Source organism: Zalophus californianus, chromosome 11 (genome assembly GCF_009762305.2).
Source record: "Zalophus californianus isolate mZalCal1 chromosome 11, mZalCal1.pri.v2, whole genome shotgun sequence".
Lineage (NCBI taxonomy): Eukaryota > Metazoa > Chordata > Mammalia > Carnivora > Otariidae > Zalophus > Zalophus californianus.
The window spans coordinates 29,712,427-29,732,118 of NC_045605.1; the positions used below are offsets into that span (position 1 = coordinate 29,712,427).

The window sequence follows — 19,692 nt, forward strand, 5'->3', positions numbered from 1 at the left end:
TCTCTTTTCATCTCTCTCAAGGCATTTTAAAAAATTTCTCTTTTGATTTCTTATTTGACCCATTGGTTGTTCAGTAGCATGTTGTTTAATCTCCACATATTTGTGATTTTTCTAGTTCTCTTTTATAACTGATTTCTAGTTTCAAAGCTTTGTGGTCAGAAAGATGCTTGATACGATTTCAATCTTCTTAAATTTATTAAGACTTGTTTTGTGACCTAGCATGTGATCTATCCTGGAGGATGTTTCATGTGGACTTGAGAAGAATGTGTATTATGTTGCTTTTCAATCAAATGTTCTGTGTCATTTAGGGCCAACGTTTCTTTATTGATTTTCCATGTGGATGATCTATGCATTGATGGAAGTGGGCATTAAAGTCTCCTACTGTTATTGTATTGCTGTCTATTTCTCCCTTTTGGTCTATTAATACTTGCTTTACATATTTAGGTGCTACTCTGGGAGCAAGAATATTTACAGATGTTATATCCCCTTGTTGAATGACCCTTTTATCATTATATAATGATGTACTTTTTTTCTTATTACAGTCTTTGTCTTAAGGTCTATTTTGTCTGATATAAATATAACTAACTTGGCTTTCTTTTAGTTTCCATTTGTATGGTATATCTTTTTCCATCCCTTTATTTTCAGTCTGTAGGTGTCCTCAAATTTGAAGTGAGTCCCTTATAGGCAGTATATAAATGGGCCTTGTTTTTCTGAAACCATAAAAATCCTAGAAGTCGGCAGTAATGTCTCTGACATTGGCCATAGCAATATTTTTCAAGATGTGTCTCCTGAGGCAAGGGAAATAAAAGCAAAAATAATCTATTGGGACTACATCAAAATAAAAATCTTTTGCACAGTGAAGGAAACAATCAACATAACTAAAAGGCAACCTACTTGTTGGGAGAAGATATTTGCAAATGATGTATCTGATAAAGGGTTAGTATCCAAAATATATAAAGAACTGATAAAACTCAACACCCAAAAACTAATAATCCAATTAAAAAATGGGTAGAAGACATGAACAGACATTTCTACAAAGAAGATATGTAAATGGCCAACAGACACAGAGAAGATGCTCAATATCATTCATCATCAGGGCAATGCAAATGAAAACTACAATGAGATATTACCTCACACCTGTCAGAATGGCTAAAATTAAAAAAACAAACAACGACACAAGAAACAAGTGTTGGCAAGCATGTGGAGAAATGGGAACAGTCTAGCACTGTTGGTGGGAAGGCAAATTGGTGTAGCCACTCTGGAAAACAGTGCGGAGGTTCTTCAAAAAGTTAAAAATAGAACTACCCTATGGTCCAGTAATCACAGTCCTGGCTATTTACCCCCTCCAAAATATAAAAACACTAATTCAAAGGGATACATGCATCCCTATGTTTGTAGCCAAATTATGGAAGCAGCACAAGCGTCCATCAATAGATGAATGGATAAAGAAGTGGCATGTATATGCAATGGAATATTACTCTGCCATAAAAAAGAATGAAATCTTGCCATTTGCAATAACGTGGTTGGAGCTAGAGAGTATACTGTTAAATAAAATAAGTCCGTCAGAGAAAGATGAATACCATATGATTTCACTCATATGTGGAATTTAAGAAACAAAACAAATGAGCAAAGGTGAAAGAGAACAAAACCAAGAAACAGTGTTAAATATAGAGAATAAACTGATGGTTATCAGAGGGGAGGTGAGTGGGGGGGATGGGTGAAATAGGTGATGGGGATTTAGGAATACATGTGTTGTAGAGAGTACCAGAAGATTATGGAATTGTTGAATCACTGTATTGTACATCTGAAACTAATATAACACTGTATATTAACTATACTGGAATTAATAAAATAAAATAAAATAATAAAATAAATGGGTCTTAGTTTTTTGTTGTTGTTGTTTTTGTTCTTGTCTTTTAGACAGTGGGGGAGGGTGGAAGGGCAGAGGGAGAGGGAGAGAGAGAATCTTAAGTAGGCTCCATGCCCAGCATGGAAACTCATGACCCTGAGATCATGACCTAAGCTGAAATCAAGACTCAGATGCTTGACATACTGAGCCACCCTGGCACCCCTGGATCTTGGTTTTTTTGTTTTTGTTTTGTTTTTGTTTTTGTTTTTATCTTGTTTTTTAAATCCATTCAGTCATTCTGTCTTTAGTTTGGAGAATTTAGTTCATTTACATTACATGTAAAGAAATTATAAATAAGTATGGACTTACTGTCATTTTGTTAATTGTTTTCTGGCTGTTTTGTGATTCTTCTGTTCCTTTCTGATTTGATGATTTTCTGTAATGTTTTGCTTAGATTCCTTTATCTTTGTCTTTGTGTTTCTACTATAGGATTTTGCTTTGTAGTTACCATGAAGCATACATAGATAATAACTTAAGTTTGAATGGATTCTAAAGCTCTACACTTTTACTCCCCCCTCCACATTTTATGTTTTTGATGTCATAATTTATATCTTTTTATCTGTGTATCCCTTAACACGTTATTATAATTATACTTATTTTTCCTACTTTTTATTTAACCTTCATACTGGTTTATAAGTAATTAACCTACCACCTTTACAGCATTAGATTATTCTGAATTTTGCTACATATTTACCTTTACCAATGAAATATATACTTTTATATGTTTTCCTTTATTCATTAGTCTCCTTTTGTTTCAGCTTCAAGAAGCCCTTTAATCCTTACCTTGTAACGCCCATCTAGTGGTGATGTACTCTTTTAGCTTTTGCTTATCTGGAAAACTCTTTTTTTTTTTAAAGATTTTATTTATTTATTTGACAGAGAGAGACACAGTGAGAGAGGGAACACAAGCAGGGGGTGTGGGAGAGGGAGAAGCAGGATTCCTGCTGAGCAGGGAGCCCAATGTGGGGCTCGATCCCAGGACCCTGGGACCATGACCTGAGCCGAAGGCAGACGCTAAAGACTGAGCCACCCAGGTGCCCCTTATCTGGAAAACTATCTCTCTTTCAATTGTAAAGAACAACTTTGCTGAAATATTCTTGTTTGTGTGTGTGTGTGTGTGTGTGTGTGTGTGTGTGTGTGTGTGTTTCTTTCAGCATTGTGAGTATATCATGACACTCCCTTCTGGCCTGCAGAGTTTTTGCAAAAAATCTGATCATCTTATGGTAGTTCCCTTGTATGTAATTTGTTGTCTTTTTCTTGCTGCTTTCCATTTTTATTTTTTTAAAGTTTTTTAAGATTTTATTTATTTATTTGACAGAGAGAGAGAGCACAAGCAAGGGGAGTGACAGGCAAAGGGATAAGCAGGCTCCCCACTCAGCAGGGAGCCCAATATGGGGCTTGACCTCAGGACCCTGGGATCATGACCTGAACTGAAGGCAGATGCTTAACCAACTGAGTGACCCAGGTGCCCCTCTCTTGCTACTCTTTAATTCTCTTTTTCTTTTTAACTTCTGATACTTTAATTATAAGTGTCTTGGTGGAGATCTAGGGTTTATCTTCTTTGGAATTTTCTGGGATTCCTAGATCTGGATGTCTGTTTCCTCCCCCAAGGTAGGGAGGGCTTCTGCCATAAATTTTGGGTTTTTTTTCTGTTTTCTCTTTCTCAGACACATAATGCAAATGTTGGCCAGCTTAAAATTGTCATATAAGTCCCTTTAGATATCTTTGCTTTTTTTCACAAAGTAGGAAGATATTCAGCCATTATCTCTTCAGATAAGTTTTCTGCCCCTTTCTCTCTCTCTTCTCTTTCTGGGACCATTATAATGCCAATGTTGGTCCCCTTAACATTGTCACATAAGTCTCTTGAAGTATCTTCACTCTTTTGCATTCTTTTTTCTTTTTGCTGCTCCTATTAGATGTGTTCTAATGCTCTGTCTTCAAATTCACTGATCCTTTCTTTTGCTTCATTGATTCATTAGGTGAACCCCTCAACTGCACTTTTTTTCAGTTCAGTTATTTATTTTTTAGCTTTATGACTTCTATTTAGTACTTCCTTTTATTTTCTATTTTTGTTGAAATTTTTACTTTTTTTCATTCATTCTTCTCCTGACCTTGGTGAGCATCTTTATAACTTTAATTGAACTCTCTATCAGGTAAATCATCTATCTCTCTATTTCATTAAGATCTGTTTCTGGTTTTATCTTATTTTGTTTGAAACATATTTCTCTGTTTCTTCACTTTCCTTGACCTTCTCTGTTAGTTTCTGTTCATTAGATAAAATAGCTCCTCTCCCAGTATTGAGGGAGTGTTCTCTTGTAGGAGACAAAACTGATCATTCAACCCTGCCCTAGCTCTAGGTTATCTCTCAAACTTTTGTCATTGTCTAGGCTGCCAACTTTATTTTCAGTAGCTCCCAGTAGTTAGTAAAGGTGTGTCAAGACTTGTCAGTGTCCCAAATGGGACCTAGATGCAAGCTGACTTATTTTTTAAGAATATTTATTCATCTATCATGTGAGAAAGAGACAGAGAGAGTGGGGGTGGAGGAGAAGAAGAGGGAGAGAGAGAAGAGAATCTCAAGCAGACTCCTCACTGAGCATGGAGCCTAATATGGAGCTCAATCTCATGACTCTGAGATCATGACCTGAGCCAAAAGCCAAAAACAAGTTTCAGACACTCAAATGACTGAGCCACCTAGGTGCCTGGACATCAGCTTTTAAAGTATACAAATACACCTCTTTCATGGGAAGACTAGTGAGTGGAGTTTCTGTCTGCTCACTCTGTACTGAGCCCTGGGGTGATAGCCAATTAGAAACTGTTTCTTTCTTTGCTACCACCCCATTGAAGCTGTGAACACAAGCCTTGCTGGGCACCAGAGCTAAGCTATCAAGGGATGTATCCTCTGGGTAGCCACCACAAAAACCAGGGTGACAGATGTGTTTTTTGGGATTTGGAGATGCTAATAATCTCACATGAGACAGATGGAGAATGTGAAGATGGTACCTCCAGCCTCCCCAGTCTCTGGAGAGGATTGCAGTCAGCCCCGAGATGTTAGTTACTTAGAAGCTTACCCGTGAGGCCACAACTATGAAAACAAGCTAATAGGCCTCTTTCACAGATTCTAGAGACCTGGGTTAAGGCAGAGGGAAAGCTCAAAGATAGCACCCACCAGCCTCTGTCTCCAGAGAACACCTTAGTAGGCTCCTAGTTGTGTACCAAACCAGAAGCCTGCCCCTTAGGCTGAAGCTCCAGGGCAAGCAAATAGCCACTTTCACAGAAATAATGGGCGTATGTTTCACTCTGCTTTTGTACTGTGCCCTGAGAGCGGAAACATGCCCAGAACTGTCTCTCCGTTTGTTATAGTCTTAGGAGTCCCACAAATGCAAACCCTACTGACCACCAGAGGTAGGTGATCAAGGGGCATTCCCTGGGCAGCGGCCATGAAAGCTGGAGTAGCAGATGTAAAAACTTGGGCACCAACTCCTTGTATAGCTTCCTCCTGGGAGACACCAGATCTCTGGAGCATGGCAGAAAGAGAGTAAAAATAGCAATCACCCTTAAGATCTCTAGAAAAGATTAAAGTCAGCTCTTAGATGTGTGTTTAATTAAAGGCCTACCCTTTAGGGCCACAGCTTTGAAGTTAAGCTAATAGGGCTCTTTCAAAGAATGGCTGGGTGTCTTAGTCTGTTGCCTCTCTGCTCTGCCCTGGGGGAGATTGGTTAAGAACTCTTTCTCCATTTATTATAGTCCTGTGGGACCCAGAGCATAGCTCTGCTAGTCATCAGAGCCAGATAATCTAGAGATATCACCTGGCTAGCAGCCACAAAAATTGTGGTGCCAGGTAAGGGTACAGCTGCTTCCCAGGAGCTACCAGTGAGTTGGAATGAGGCAGAGGGAGAAAACTAAGATGGCACCTGCCAGCCTCCATCTTTGGAGAATATTTCCACAGGCCCCTAGTTATGTGTTAAATAAGATGCATCTGCCCTTCAGGCCAATGCTTTTTTTTAAGAGGAGGATGGGTCAGGGCAGAGGGAGAGAGACAGAGAATCTTAAACAGGCTCCGGAGCCTGTCACGGGGCTCACTTCACAACCCTAAGATCATGATCGGAGCCAAAATCAAGAGTTGGATGCTTAACTGACTGAGCCAACCAGGTGCCCCAGGCCAATGCTTTAAGATAAGCAAATAGGCCTTTTTCACAGAAAGTCTGGGAGCTTTTCAGTCATCTAGCTGCCTCTGTGCCATCCCCTGGGGTGAATGAGTTCATATACACAAGCCCTTTAAGAACTGTTTCACAGTTTGCTATAGACTTGTGGGTCTCATGGACACAAGCCCCATTCACTTTCAAAGCTAGATGCTTTGGGGGCTCATCTCTCCAGTACAGGTCTTAAAAGTTGAAGTGCCAAAATGCAAAAGAACGAAACTGGATGATTTTCTTATACCATACACAGAAATGAATTCAAAATGGATTAAAAATCTAAATGTGAGACATGAAACCACTAAAATCCTAGACGGCAACACAGGCAGTAACCTCTTTGACATTGGCCATAGCAAAATCTTACTAGATATGTAAGGGAAACAAAAACAAAAATAAACTATCAGGACTACCTCAAAATAAAAAGCTTTTGCACAGTGAAGGAAATAATCAACAAAACTAAAAGGCAACCTACAGAATGGGAGGAGATTTTTGCAAATGACATATCCAATAAAGAGTTAGTATCCAAAATATATAAAGAACTTATCAAACTCAACATCCCCCCAAAATAATCCAATTAAAAATGGTCAGAAGATATGAATAGACATTTTTCCAAAGAAGACCTATAGATGGCCAACAGGCACATTAAAAGATGATCAACATCACTCATCATCAGGGAAATACAAATCAAAACTACAATGAGATATCACTTCACACCTGTCAGAATGGCTAAAACCAACACAAGAAACAACAGGTGTTGGAGAGGATATGGAGAAAGGGGAACCCTTGCACTATGGTGGGAATGAAAGCTGGTGGAGGCAGTGTGGAAAACAGTATGGAGGTTCCTCAAAAAGTTAAAAATAGAACTACCTTATGATCCAGCAATTGCACAACTAGGTATTTACCAAAAGAATACAAATATACTAATTCAAAGGGATACATGCACCCCAATGTTTATAACAGCATTTTCTACAATAGCCAAATTATAGAAAGAGCCCAAATATCCATTGACTGATGAAGAGGTAAAGAAGTGGTATATTATATACAATGAAATATGACACAGCCATGAAAAAGAATGAAATCTTGCTGTTTGCAATGATGTCGATGGAGCTTGAGAGTATTACGCCAAGTGAAATAAATCAGACATACTATATGATTTTGCTCATATGTGCAATTTAAGAAACAAAACAAGTGATCATACGGGAAAAGAGAGAGAGAGAGGCAAGCCAAGATACGGATTCTTAACTATAGAAAAAAAAACTGAACAAATATTTGCTCAATGTGTAGGAGTTTCAACTAGTTTGGGGGTTTCTTTTCAGAGGAAATTGTTCCATATGTACCTGTAGATTTTGTACATCCACAGGAGGAAGTGAGTTCAGGGTCTTTCTATGTTGTCATCTTGGACCAAAGCCTCCATTCTTCATTTTGTAAAGGCATTCACTTACATGTCACCTTTTTTTTTAAAAGACTTTATTTATTTATTTGACAGAGAGAGACATAGCAAGAGAGGGAACACAAGCAGGGGGAGTGGGAGAGGGAGAAGCAGGCTTCCCACTGAGCAGGGACCCCAATGCGGGACTCGACCCCAGGACCCTGGGATCATGACCTGAGCCGAAGGCAGATGCTTAACGACTGAGCCACCCAGGCACCCCTACATGTCATCTTCTTATGAGGTTTTCTTTGGCTACCCTATCTGAGATAGTGTCTTCCATATACAAACTCCCTATCTTTCCTTTATCTTTCCCTATAGCACTTACCATCTAACATAGTATAAGTTTTACATATTTATCTTTTCTGTTATTTATCTACCATGTCAAAATATAGACTCTATGAGGGCAAGATTTTATTGGTTTATTATTTTCCTTTGTTTTGTTACCTGCACCCTGAATAGTGCTTGGAATACCGTAGGTTCTCAATAAATATTCATTATTCAGTGAATAAATAAAAATTAAAGCATGGTGTTATGCAGACAGAAAAATTCTGTATTTTTTTTTTTAGGCCCAGAAAATGGATCTCAAACATTTAAATACCATATGCTTAAGTGGGGTGATCTAATTACAACTTGACGAACTTGGTAAAATGATTCTAAAATTCATCTGGAATAATAAATGAATAATCAGGAAGTCTCATTAAATAGAAGAACAAAGACATAGACTTGAGCTATGTAATATGTGTTTGCTGAATTGTTTAAGAATATTCAGATCTACTATAGAAAACTAAACAAATAAAAAGAATAAAACTCAAAGATGTGTGAAGCATAGATAAATTAATCAGCTGTGAAACTTGTTAGATGAGGTAGGTAGATCATATGTGTATGAACATAGACAGGGCTGGAAGGACAAGACAGAAATTTAAATATTTATGACACTCTGAGGAATGCCTCTTTAAATTTTCACTCTATATACTCCACTCTAATCAAACCCTGTATATAAGTCTGAATGTTCATAAGTTAAATGTATATGAAGCATATGAGGCCCTCAAAATTTGTGAGGTCCTAATTCCCTCTCCCATTGGTGATATTTATTCTGGCTTTAGGGATTTTCTACTCAAGAAACATTGATAAGGGGAGGAGTTAAGATGGGGGAGGAATAGGGGGATCTTAAGTTTGTCTCCTCCCTCAAATACAACTAGATAGTTATTAAATCATTCTGAACACTCAAGAAATCAATTGGAGGTCTAAGAAAACATATGCTGCAAGTCTACAAGCAGAAAAGAGACTGTATTTGGAAGGTAGGAGTTGCGGAGATTTGAATTTGGTGTGATATAGCTGAGGATATGGCAGCAGGGAGGGAACCTGCTTAAGGAGGCTACCGCAAGGCATTATAAGCAGTGGAGTGCAAAATTGGAACTTTTAGAAGTCTGCTATAGTGGGGGGACCTGCCTGGCTTAAAGATGCTCAGGTGGTGAAGCAGGGTGGAATCCCAGGTGTAACAGTGTGGTCTGCAGATCCCCGGATTGCAAGAAGAGAGGCTGGTGCATAATTGGGGCACTGTTCCCAGACATAGGAGCAGGGAAGCCAGCTGAGAACAGTGAGTATAGGTGTGGGCTTTCTGCTCTACATTGTCATAAACTGTGAACCACTGCATGGTCATGTAATCGCGTTCCTGGGATAGGTCCAGCAAAAAAGCAGAAGTGTGGGGAGACCCCCCTACCTCCAGGGGAACAGCACAGGTCTGTTCCATGGGAGTCCCTAAAATTTGGAGTTATGAAACTCAGTCGTGTGCTTGAGATAAAAACAAACACAGACCAGGTGAACACAAGAGTTCTGACAGAAACTGGGGAGACAAGGGTGGTTGATTGCTCTTCTGTGAGGGCTCACTGAGGAGTGGTGGGGAGCACAAACTTTCAGCTTCTGGGCTAGAGAGTGGGGAACTGCCATATTCATTGTGTCCATCATCACTGAAAGCCTTCAGGGAACAAAACAGTGCCACCTAGTAGAGTCCGGAGCCATTACACTGAGCACCGTGCCTCCCTGCGCACTGGAGGTGCATTTCCACTTCAGTAAGTCTGTTTGAGAATCAGCACCACAGTCCCCTCCCCCAGAAGACCAGCACAAACCACTTGCTGCCACCAAGTTTACGTAATCATAAAGGGTTGCAAAGCTTCAGCTCTTGGGGAAGAGTTTACAGCATTCCTTGTAGTTTTATTCTTTAGTCTTTTAGTATTTTTTCAGTTATTTTCTTATTTTTTCAATTTTTAAATTCTTTTTTAATTTTAATTTTAATATATACTTTATTTTTTCTTTCCTTTCATTGTATTTTAACATATATGTTTTCTTTCTTATTTTGGGATCTGGTTTTGTTTTTTTTTAACAAGCAGACCAAAACACACCCAGGATCTAGGGTTTGTGTTTTTTTTTTTTTTTTCTGTTGTGGTTATTGTTGTTGTTTTTTTCTTAATTTCTTCTTCTCTTTTCTGGACAAAATGATGAGATGAGGAATTTCAGCCCAAAAGAAAGAACAGGAGGTAGTACTCACAACCAGGAATTTAATCAATATGGATATGAGTAAGATGTCTAAACTAGAATTAAAAAAAAAAAAGATTATAAAGATACTAGCTGGGCTTGTAAAAAGCATAGAAGACACTAGAGAATCTCTTACTGTAGAGATAAAAGAACTAACATCTAGTCAGGCCAAATTAAAAATGCTGTAACTGAGATGCAGTCCCAAGTGGAGACCATATAAATGAGGATGAATGAAACAGAAGAGTGAATCAGTGATACAGAAGATAAAATTATGTAAAATAATGAAGCTGAAAAGAAGAGGGAAAGAAAATTATTAGATCATGAAAGTAGACTTAGGGAACTCAGTGATTGCATAAAGCAAAGTAATATCCATATTATAGGCCTCCCAGAAGAAGAAGAGTGGGCAAAAGGGGCAGAAGGTTTATTTGAACAAATTAAAGCTGAGAACTTCCCTAATCTGGGGAAGGAAACAGGCATTCAAATCCAGGAGGCACAGAGAACTCCCCTCAAAATCCATAAAAATAGGTCCACACCTTGACATATTATAGTGAAACTTGTAAATTACAAAGATAAAGAGAAAATCCTAAAAGCAGCTAGAGACAAGAGGTCATTAAACTACAAGGGTAGACATATAAGGCTGGCAGCAGATCTGTCCACAGAGACCTGGTAGGCAAGAAAGGACTAGCATGATATATTCAATGTGCTAAATGGGAAAAATATGCGGCCAAGAATGTTTTTTTCCAGCAAGGCTGTCATTCAGAATAGGAGAGATAAAGAGTTTCCAAAACAAAGAAAAATGAAAGAATTCACTACCACTAAACCATCCCTGCAAGAAATATTAAAGGGGGAGCTTTGAGTGCAAAGAGAGACCAAAAGTAACAAAGACCAGAAAGGAATAAGAACAGAGCCTTTACAGGTAATACAATGGCACTAAATTCATATCTTTCAATAATTACTGTGAATGTAACTGGATTAAATACTCCAATCAACAGACATAGGGTATCAGAATGGATAAAAAAACAAGACCCATTGATATGCTGCTTCCAAGAGACTCACTTTATTTTACTTTTTTAAAGATTTTATTTATTTATTTGACAGAGAGAGAGAGACAGCAAGAGAGGGAACACAAGCAGGGGGAGTGGGAGAGGGAGAGGCAGGCCTCCCACGGAGCAGGGAGCCTGATGTGGGGCTCAATCCCAGGACCCTGGGAACATGACCTGAGCTGAAGGCAGACGCTTAACGACTAAGCCACCCAGGCACCCCCCAACAGACTCATTTTAGACCCAAAGACACCTCCAGAAAGGGGAACCCTCCTACACTGTTGGTGGGAATGCAAGCTGGTCCAGCCACTCTGGAAAACAGTATGGAGGCTCCTCAAAAAGTTGAAAATAAAGTTACTTTATGACCTAGCAATTGCACTACTGGGTATTTACTCCAAAGATACAAATGTAGGGATCCGAAGGGGCACATGCACCTAAATGTTTATAGCAGCAATGTCCACAATAGTCAAACTGTGGAAAGAGCCTACATGTCCATCAACAGATGAATGGATAAAGAAGATGTGGTATACATATACAATGGGATATTACACAGCCATCAAAAAAAATGAAATCTTGCCATTTGCAATCACATGGATGGAACTAGAGGGTATTATGCTAAGCGAAATAAGTCAATCAGAGAAAGACAAGTATCATATGATCTCACTGATATGAGGAACCTGAGAAACAAATTCCTTCATTTTTGTTGTCTGATTGTTGAGGCTAGGACTTCCAATACTATGTTGAACAATAGTGGTAAGAATGGACATCCTTGTTGTGTTCCTGATCTTAGGGGAAAACCTCTCAGTTTTTCCCCATTGAAGATGATATTAGCTGTGTCTTTCATACATGGCTTTTATGATGATGAGTTAAGCTATCATTGCAAATTGGATCTGGTTAGACAAAGCAATGGAATAAAATACAGAATTCCAAAACAGACACAAGGATATATGATAATTTAGTATATGATGAAAATCTTCTCAAATTGGTGAGGGAAAAATATTTGAGAGTAATCTGCTAGTCATTTGAAAAAATGAAAGATTAATTCGTATTGCAAACTTATATTAAATATATGATGAACTAAAGAATTAAATGAAAAAATAAACTACAGAAACATTAAAAGAAAGTGTAGGCTCATGGATTAATCTACAGAATTACTGACATACCAACATATTTAGATCCAGGCAAGACTGTAATAAATCTACACTCGATATCAAGTGCATAGATAACTAATATATGAATCCACACAAGCAATAATACATGTTTTGCGGAAACACATACAAATCAAAGAAAATACAAACACACACACACACACACACACACACACACACACACACACACACACACAAAACAAAAAACCAGAATGACTGACCATAGACAGTGCAGGAAAATTAAAGCAAGGAATAGGGGCCCTGAAAATGATCTATTAAAATTAAAAGGAAAATACATGTCTAAATAATAAATATAAAATTATTTAAATATAGTCATTTTAGTTTAATTTTTAAATATTTTTTTAACTTTCAGTAAATATTTTTAAAATAAAAATTATTTGTAATTATAGTGTTCAATATCTGTTTGCCAATGTAAATAATCAGTATTACCCTTCACGTATATTATATCTAGGTCAATAAATATACAAATATAAGGGTAACGTGAATTGTTTAATAATATATAATGCTCCTCAATTGCCATGTGCAACAGTTGTAAATATCACATGGAACCATGAATGAAACATGAAGAAAAGCCAATAAATGGGTGCTCAGCATTACCAGAGTAACTTCATTATGTAAGCATCTTGTGCAGTTATTATACTTAGTGGAAGGATTGAGCAAGGTAACTTGTTTTCTTCTTTTATCTAGGCACTTCCACCATTCATATTCTCCTACACATTGCAACAGCCCATTCACAGCCCTTTGGGATAGCAGATACAGTCATCTTTTGTTTTGAAAACAAATAGCAACATGTGAAGTGTTTCTCTGGAACCTGAAAGGTGTTAGCTGAGAGAGTGATGTTTAGAGTTTAGGGCTTATGGGTTAAGTTTACCAGCAATGAGCCCTGGATCTTAAGATACAAAGAATCGACATACTCTTTAAAATGCGTATATATATGTAATATATAATGTATCATATATATGTATGTATATATGTATATATATTATGTAGGGTTATTCTATATATAAATATAGAATTGCCCATGACAGAAAACCCTACTGCATGCTAAGTAAGTTTGGTTTTATGAACTTTCACCTCATCAGCTCAGGGCAGAGGAAAGAGAAAGATTGGTTTGTTACCAAAGAATGAGGCTTGGCAAAGTAGGAATGTATGAGGTTAAGGAAATAATAATTTCTGACAAGAAAGAAGGCATATATTTGAGATAGCAGAGCACAGTGTGAAGCCAGAAGGAGTATGACAAACTGCAGAAAAAGAGAGACTAGAATGTCAGCAGGGAACCCCACTTCCTGTCCTTGGTTCTTGAATTCGGCCCAGAAAGAATTCAGAGCCAAACTCTCAGTAAGCCAGGGTTTACTAGCAGCCAAAACAAAAGGACACTTGAAAAGAAAGGAAGGTGGAGCAGGCTATGAGACAGAGAGAGACACAGAGAGAGAGTGAGAGAGAGAGAGAGAGAGAGCAGGAGCCACAAAGTGTCAGCTCTTCCACCTTTTTAGCTACAGTTTCTTTCTTGTTCCTTTGGTCCTACCCTTCCCTCCACCTTGTTTCTGTATTTAGTCTCCTTGGGCAGACTTCCCATCACACCTTGTGAAACCGGGGGTAGGAGGGTGAGGGGTACAGTGAGTGTCTGTGTGTGAAACTGCAATGTAAATGTATTATAAAGAAGCCATGGGTCCTTTGAAGACAGTGGGTACAGGGAGTATGCATATGCATTTCTCTCAGGGATTTCTCCAGCTATTTGTGCTGTGGAGGTGGTTGGTGGGTTCTGGCTTTTTCAACATTTGGAAAAACCCCTTCCCTGTTCATGTCTGGCTAACTGCCTACTCTATCAAGAAGACTGAAAATTCAAAGATTGATGAAAAGCAAGTTTGGGAGATACATTGAAAAAATGACTGTAGCCAGAAAGCAGAATTTTAGAATCTTACTTCTTGGTGATGAAATACATTTTATTGCAAATGAAGTTATATAATTTGGTAGGTGAAACAGTGTGGGGAATGATATGAAAATGTTGGGGTTCGGGAGCAAATGGTCCAGAAAGAATTTTTGAGGTGTCTTTGGTGCAAAAAAGGTGGTTTTATTGAAGCATGGGGACAGATCCTTGGGCAGAAAGAGCTTAACTGGAGTTATGAGGAGTGGCTGATTATATACTTTCAAGTTGGGAGGGGGTTAGGGATAGCATAAATCTCTAAGGAATCTGGAAGCAAGTTTCCAGGATCTTGAGGGGCTAACTAGCTATTGTCAGGAAAGGTCATTTACTACTGTCTAATAAAATCTTAGTCATGAGACCCTTCAAGTGTATATTGGTGGATCATATGCTTGGGAATGATTGCCAACATATATCTTCAGGGGTAGGGATAAAAGAAGTTTCCAAAGGAATTTTTATGTGTTAAAGTAGACTTACAGGATCCTTGGGTGGGGGGGGGGGTAGGGGTCGGGCTAAGATTGCCTTTTGCTCTTAGCAAAGTATTAACATCAAGGGGCACCTGGGTGGCTCAATCACTTAAGCATCTGCCTTTTGCTCAGTCCTGGGATCACCCCGCATTGGGCTCCCTGCTCAGTGGGGAGCCTGCTTCTCCCTCTCCCTCTGCTGCTCCCTCTGTCAAATAAATAAACAAAATCTTTAAAAAAAAAAAAGTATTAACACTGAGGCGGTTGAGTCCCTCCAGGAAGGTTGTTCTGCCTGTTTCAAGGACTTGCAGGCCACTTGTAGTGTTCTCTTTTCAGTTTCAGATAAATTTGCTATAAAAAGAAGAGTTTAACTACTCTAGTAGCTTGGATCTGGATTATGTATAGATCCAGCTGAAGATTTTTTTAAAATTTAAATTCAATTAGCCAACATATAGTACATCATTAGTTTCAGATGCAGAGTTCAGTTGCACATAACACCCAGTGCTCTTCACATCTTGAGCCCTCCTTAATGCCCATACCCAATTACCCCATCCCCCCACCCACCTCCGCTCCAGCAACCCTCAGTTTGTTCCCCAGAGTTGAGTCTCTCATAGTTTGTCTCCCTCTCTGATTTCTTCCCAGTTTTCCTTCCCTTCCCCCATGATCCTCTGTGCTGTTTCTTACATTCCACATATGAGTGAAACTATATAATTGTCTTTCTCTGATTGATTTATTTCACTTAGCATAATACCCTCCAGGGCCATCCATGTCGATGTAAATGGTAAATATTCATCCTTTCTGATGGCTGAGTAATATTCCACTTTGTGTGTGTATATATATATATATCACATCTTCAAAGTAGGAAAGAATATTCAGTGGAAAAAAGTCTCTTCAAAAAATGGTGTTGGGAAAATTGGACAGCTATATGTAGAAGAATGAAACTGGACCATTTTCTTACACCATACACAAAGATAAATTCAAAATGGATCAAAGACTTAAATATGAGACAGGAATCCATCAAAATCCTAGAGGAGAACATAGGCAGCGAACTCTTTGACCTCGGTCGCAGGAACTGCTTGCTAGGCACGCCTCCAAAGGCAAAGGAAACAAAAGCAAAAATGAACTCTTGGGACTTCATCAAGGTAAAAACCTCTGCACAGCAAAGAAAAGAGCCAACAAAACTAAAAGACAACCTATGGAATGGGAGAAGATATTTGCCAATGACATAACAGATAAAAGGCTAGTACCCAAGATCTATAAAGAACTTATCAAACTTAACACCCCAAAAAACAAATAATCCAGTTAAGAAATGGGGAGAAGACATGAACAGACATTTCTCCAAAGAAGACATACAAATGAACAACTGACACATGAAAAAACGTTCAACATCACTTGGCATCGGGGAAATCCAAATCAAAACCACAATGAGATGCCACCTCACACCAGTCAGAATGGCTAAAATTAACAAGTCAAGAAACAACAAATGTTGGTGAGGATGTGGAGAAAGGGGAACCTTCTTACACTGGCGGTGGGAATGTAAGCTGGTACAGCCACCCTGGAAAATAGTATGGAGGGTCCTCAAGAAGTTAAAAATAAAGCTACACTTAGACCTAGCAATTGCACTACTAGGTATTTACCCTAAAGTTACAAATGTAGTGATCGGGGCACCTGCACCCCAATGTTTATAGTAGTAATATCCACAAAAGCTGAGACTTTTAAATGGAGCTTGATCTCCCATCCAGAGGGAGCCTGGTTTCTCATCCCAAAAGCTGAAAAAAGGGCCATCACAACCACACAGGTGCAGCTGCGCTGGTGAAATTAATTTAGACGCCTCTCTACCTCTACTTCCTTTCCCCCACCTACATTGCCTCAGGTGTCCTCTCAGGACTCTCCTGTGGGGACAAGGACGAGGGGAGGAAAAGCTGTACACTGGTAGTCCCTGACTTCAGGGTGCATTAGAATTGCCTGCTCAAACACGGAATGCGGGCCCCAGTGTCAGATTCTGCAGGTCCGAAAGCGGACAGCGCATCTGCGTGTTAAAAAGGTTTACCTACGCCACACTTTGTGGGCCACTGCTCCCAGGCTTAGTTAAGTTACTAGCTGTAGGGCACGTAAGGTAAAGGAAAATGGTCCTCCTCCTCCAGGATGTAGACTGGCCTTGCTAGGCATTCCCTACAGGGGGAAAGAGATAGTCCTTATCTGTGTCCTCAGCACCTCGCACCGGGGTGCTGCGGTTTGTGAACACGTGCTGAAGCGACCCAGAGAGAGGAGCTTGGAGAGGACACCCCTGCCCCCAACCCGGACCCTCGGGGGATGAATCCCCTGCTGTGGCCCAGCAAGTGTGCCAGTGGCTCTGCCGCGCCGGCTTCCCCCGCGCAGCGCGGGGCCTGGGAAGGACGCCTGAGTGGGTCCCAGAGAAAGTAGAGGGGCGGAGGGGCTGGCGGCCCCGAGTCAGCTCTCGGGGTTAGCCGCGCAGGACCGCGGGGAACGGATGGCAAGCTGTCCGCACTCCACTGACGGCGCTCCACAACGATTAGCTGTCACGACCGATGCCAGAGCCAGCCTCTGGCTGACCAGAGGGGCAGAGAGGGCCAGCTGAGCTCACTGCAACGCCCGCACTCCGCTCTGCAGTACCCGGGCTGCGGCCGCACAGGGGCCTGGCGGGGTTGCGAGTCTGCCCACCGGGTGGGGGGGGGGGGGGGCGGATCAGCGGAGGGGAGGGAGGGTACTGGGGGAAGGATGCGCTTGGCTGGGGGTGGAGGCCATTTTGCTGCGGATGGGGGGCGGGTGTGGGGGACGATCTGCCCCAGGCGGGTAGGGAGCAGGTCAGCGGAGAGTGAGGCCCGTTGGGGAGCGGGGTGGTCCACGGGGGTGGGGGCGGGCTAGTCTGCGGTGGAGGGAGGGCGCGGGAAGGTGGGAGGTTTTCGCCAGCCGAGGCTATCCCGGGCGGAGCACGGAGCCGGCTTGTTCCTGCTCTGTCCCCAGCCTGGCGGCTGCTACCGACCTACCGCTGCGAAGTTGGCGGAGGAGCAGTCCGGCGCGGGGTAAGGTGGGCTCTGGCCCGGGTGCCCACCGGAGCGCCCACGCCCGCGACAGCCCCGGGACCTCCCCGCCCCTCCCGCACTGTGGCCTCTCCCAGCTCTGGGCCCACCCGGCAGCCCCGAACCGCGTCAACCCAGACGGCCCCTCGGGTTTCCTCACTTTCTGGAATTTATCTCTAGGGCCTCCGTTCAGGCTCCCTCGAGGTTCTGCCTTGTCCCTTCTGTCTTCTCCCCGGAAATCTCTGAGCGTCCTCTGATCTCAGTCCGTCTCCCGGACTCTTCACGCCCACAGTGAGGAGCCAAGTGGTGCCCAGGGGGTCTGTCTTCTCTAATCCCAGGGCCCCATTCTGTTTTCCATCCTATTTCCCTACAGAAAACAGTTGCAGTCTACCCTCCCAACTCTGCCTAAGGGAATACTCATGAAGCCCATGGTAAAGCTGAAGCTTATGAGGCGACACAGATGTTTTACTGATTCTGGCAACTCCTGTATTTGTTCAGAAAACATGAGCTGAGCTCTTGCTGCGATTCAGGCCCTGCTCTGGGTAGTGAGGACACAGCCACGCCCCATGCAGAGTGCTTCCCCATCCTAGAAGCCATGCAGCGCGCAGACGGTGCTAGGCCGCACTGGTTCTGCCTACCTCGGACTCAGAACTTTTGATACATGAAGGAAAGAGCATTTGCTCCCCCCCCCCCCCCCCCCCCCCCCCCCCCCCCCCCCCGGTGAGAGCATAAAGAAGGTCACTGGCCACACAAACGCTGAGTGTGTTCTGGGAGCTAATTAGATGACATTCTACGGTAGCAGAGAAATAGAAAATTGGGTTGGGGATAGAAATTGGGACCCTGCTACAGAGAATGTCCCTCTACATTCCAGCAAGTGTTCTCTGCTAAGCAGCAAATTAGGGTTCATTCCTTAGTAGTAGAAGGTCTCCCACAAATTTCCCAGAGATTATCTTCTCTTCTGTGAAACTTACTGGACTGAGGCTTGATCTTCTCTAAAATGTAACTGGTGTCAGAAAACCCAGTTACTATCAGGAGGCTCTTTGTTGCAGCTGCCCTCCCTCCAGTCTGTCATGAGTCTAGGTGGTGCAGAAGCCAAAGGACAGCCATGCTGAATCCTGCCTTCCAGTGAGGCCAGGTCTGTGCTCCTCACCCACCTCCACAGGCAAGACCTCACTCAGCTCCCGCCTCCTTCTCTGCCTCCAGGGTGTCTGACTTCAGTTCTATCCTCTCTGTTTAGCATGACCTTCTTACTGAGACCTGTGGGCATCCTGTACCTGTCTTCAGGGTTATTGGTAATAGCTCAATTTGGAGGAGACGTCTCACCCAGGTATGTTTGGGAAGGGTTGGGAACTTTCTGTTTGCACTGGAGGAGAGCCTAGGGTCCCTGAAGGAAAGGCCTTTCTGATTTGCCCAAACTGTGTGCCACATGGGTAACATCTTTAGGACTTCACACATCTCCTTTGTCCTTGCAGGATGAATCAAGTTTTCTTGACTCCCTCCCACATGGTTAATCGCAATGTGGGTCTGAAAGTTGAAGGCTCAAGCTTCACACTAGATGGCTCTCCTTTCCTGATCATAGCAGGTACTATTCACTATTTCCGGGTGCCCAGGGAGTACTGGAGGGACCGCTTGCTGAAGCTGAAGGCCTGTGGTTTCAACACCCTTACCACGTGAGTGCTGGCACCTAAGTAATTAGTTCAAGAATTTATAGTCTGAATTTCTAGCTCTGAGACTTTATTAGACCAGTCTAAAGGCTGACCCTTTTAGTATTTTCTTCATTGTTCCTAGGATGTCAGAGTCGCCACTTGATATCTCTAGAATATCCATCCTGTGGATAGAGCCTGGACTGAGAGCTTTGAAAGGCCTCCCTCTAAACAGGGTCATGGTGGCCTGCATGCAAAAGTCTAACTTTCAGAGGCAGTGGCCAGTACAGATGGATGTAGGTCAGTGGTCTGTAACTACTCTCCTCCTTGGATATCCTCACTTGCCATAGG

General features: G+C 41.6%; 1 protein-coding gene across 5 annotated transcripts in view; it reads left to right on the forward strand.

Moving 5' to 3' along the window:
- Positions 1-17,423: 17,423 nt before the first annotated feature.
- Positions 17,424-19,692, forward strand: part of LOC113914751 (beta-galactosidase-1-like protein 2) — a 124,934-nt gene continuing 122,665 nt past the window's right edge. For 3 of the 5 annotated variants that reach the window (XR_003517523.1, XM_027580241.1, XM_027580245.1), the window contains exons 1-5: positions 17,578-17,701; positions 18,072-18,129; positions 18,748-18,833; positions 18,936-19,025; positions 19,171-19,368. Coding sequence is in view for 4 of the 5 variants with exons in the window: in XM_027580241.1 (XP_027436042.1) it covers positions 18,937-19,025; positions 19,171-19,368 (287 nt within the window). In the remaining variant the exon portion in view is untranslated. Of the gene's footprint in view, positions 17,483-17,577; positions 17,702-18,071; positions 18,130-18,747; positions 18,834-18,935; positions 19,026-19,170; positions 19,369-19,692 lie in introns of those variants that run through there. The other 2 variants (XM_027580242.1, XM_027580243.1) reach the window with 2 other exon arrangements.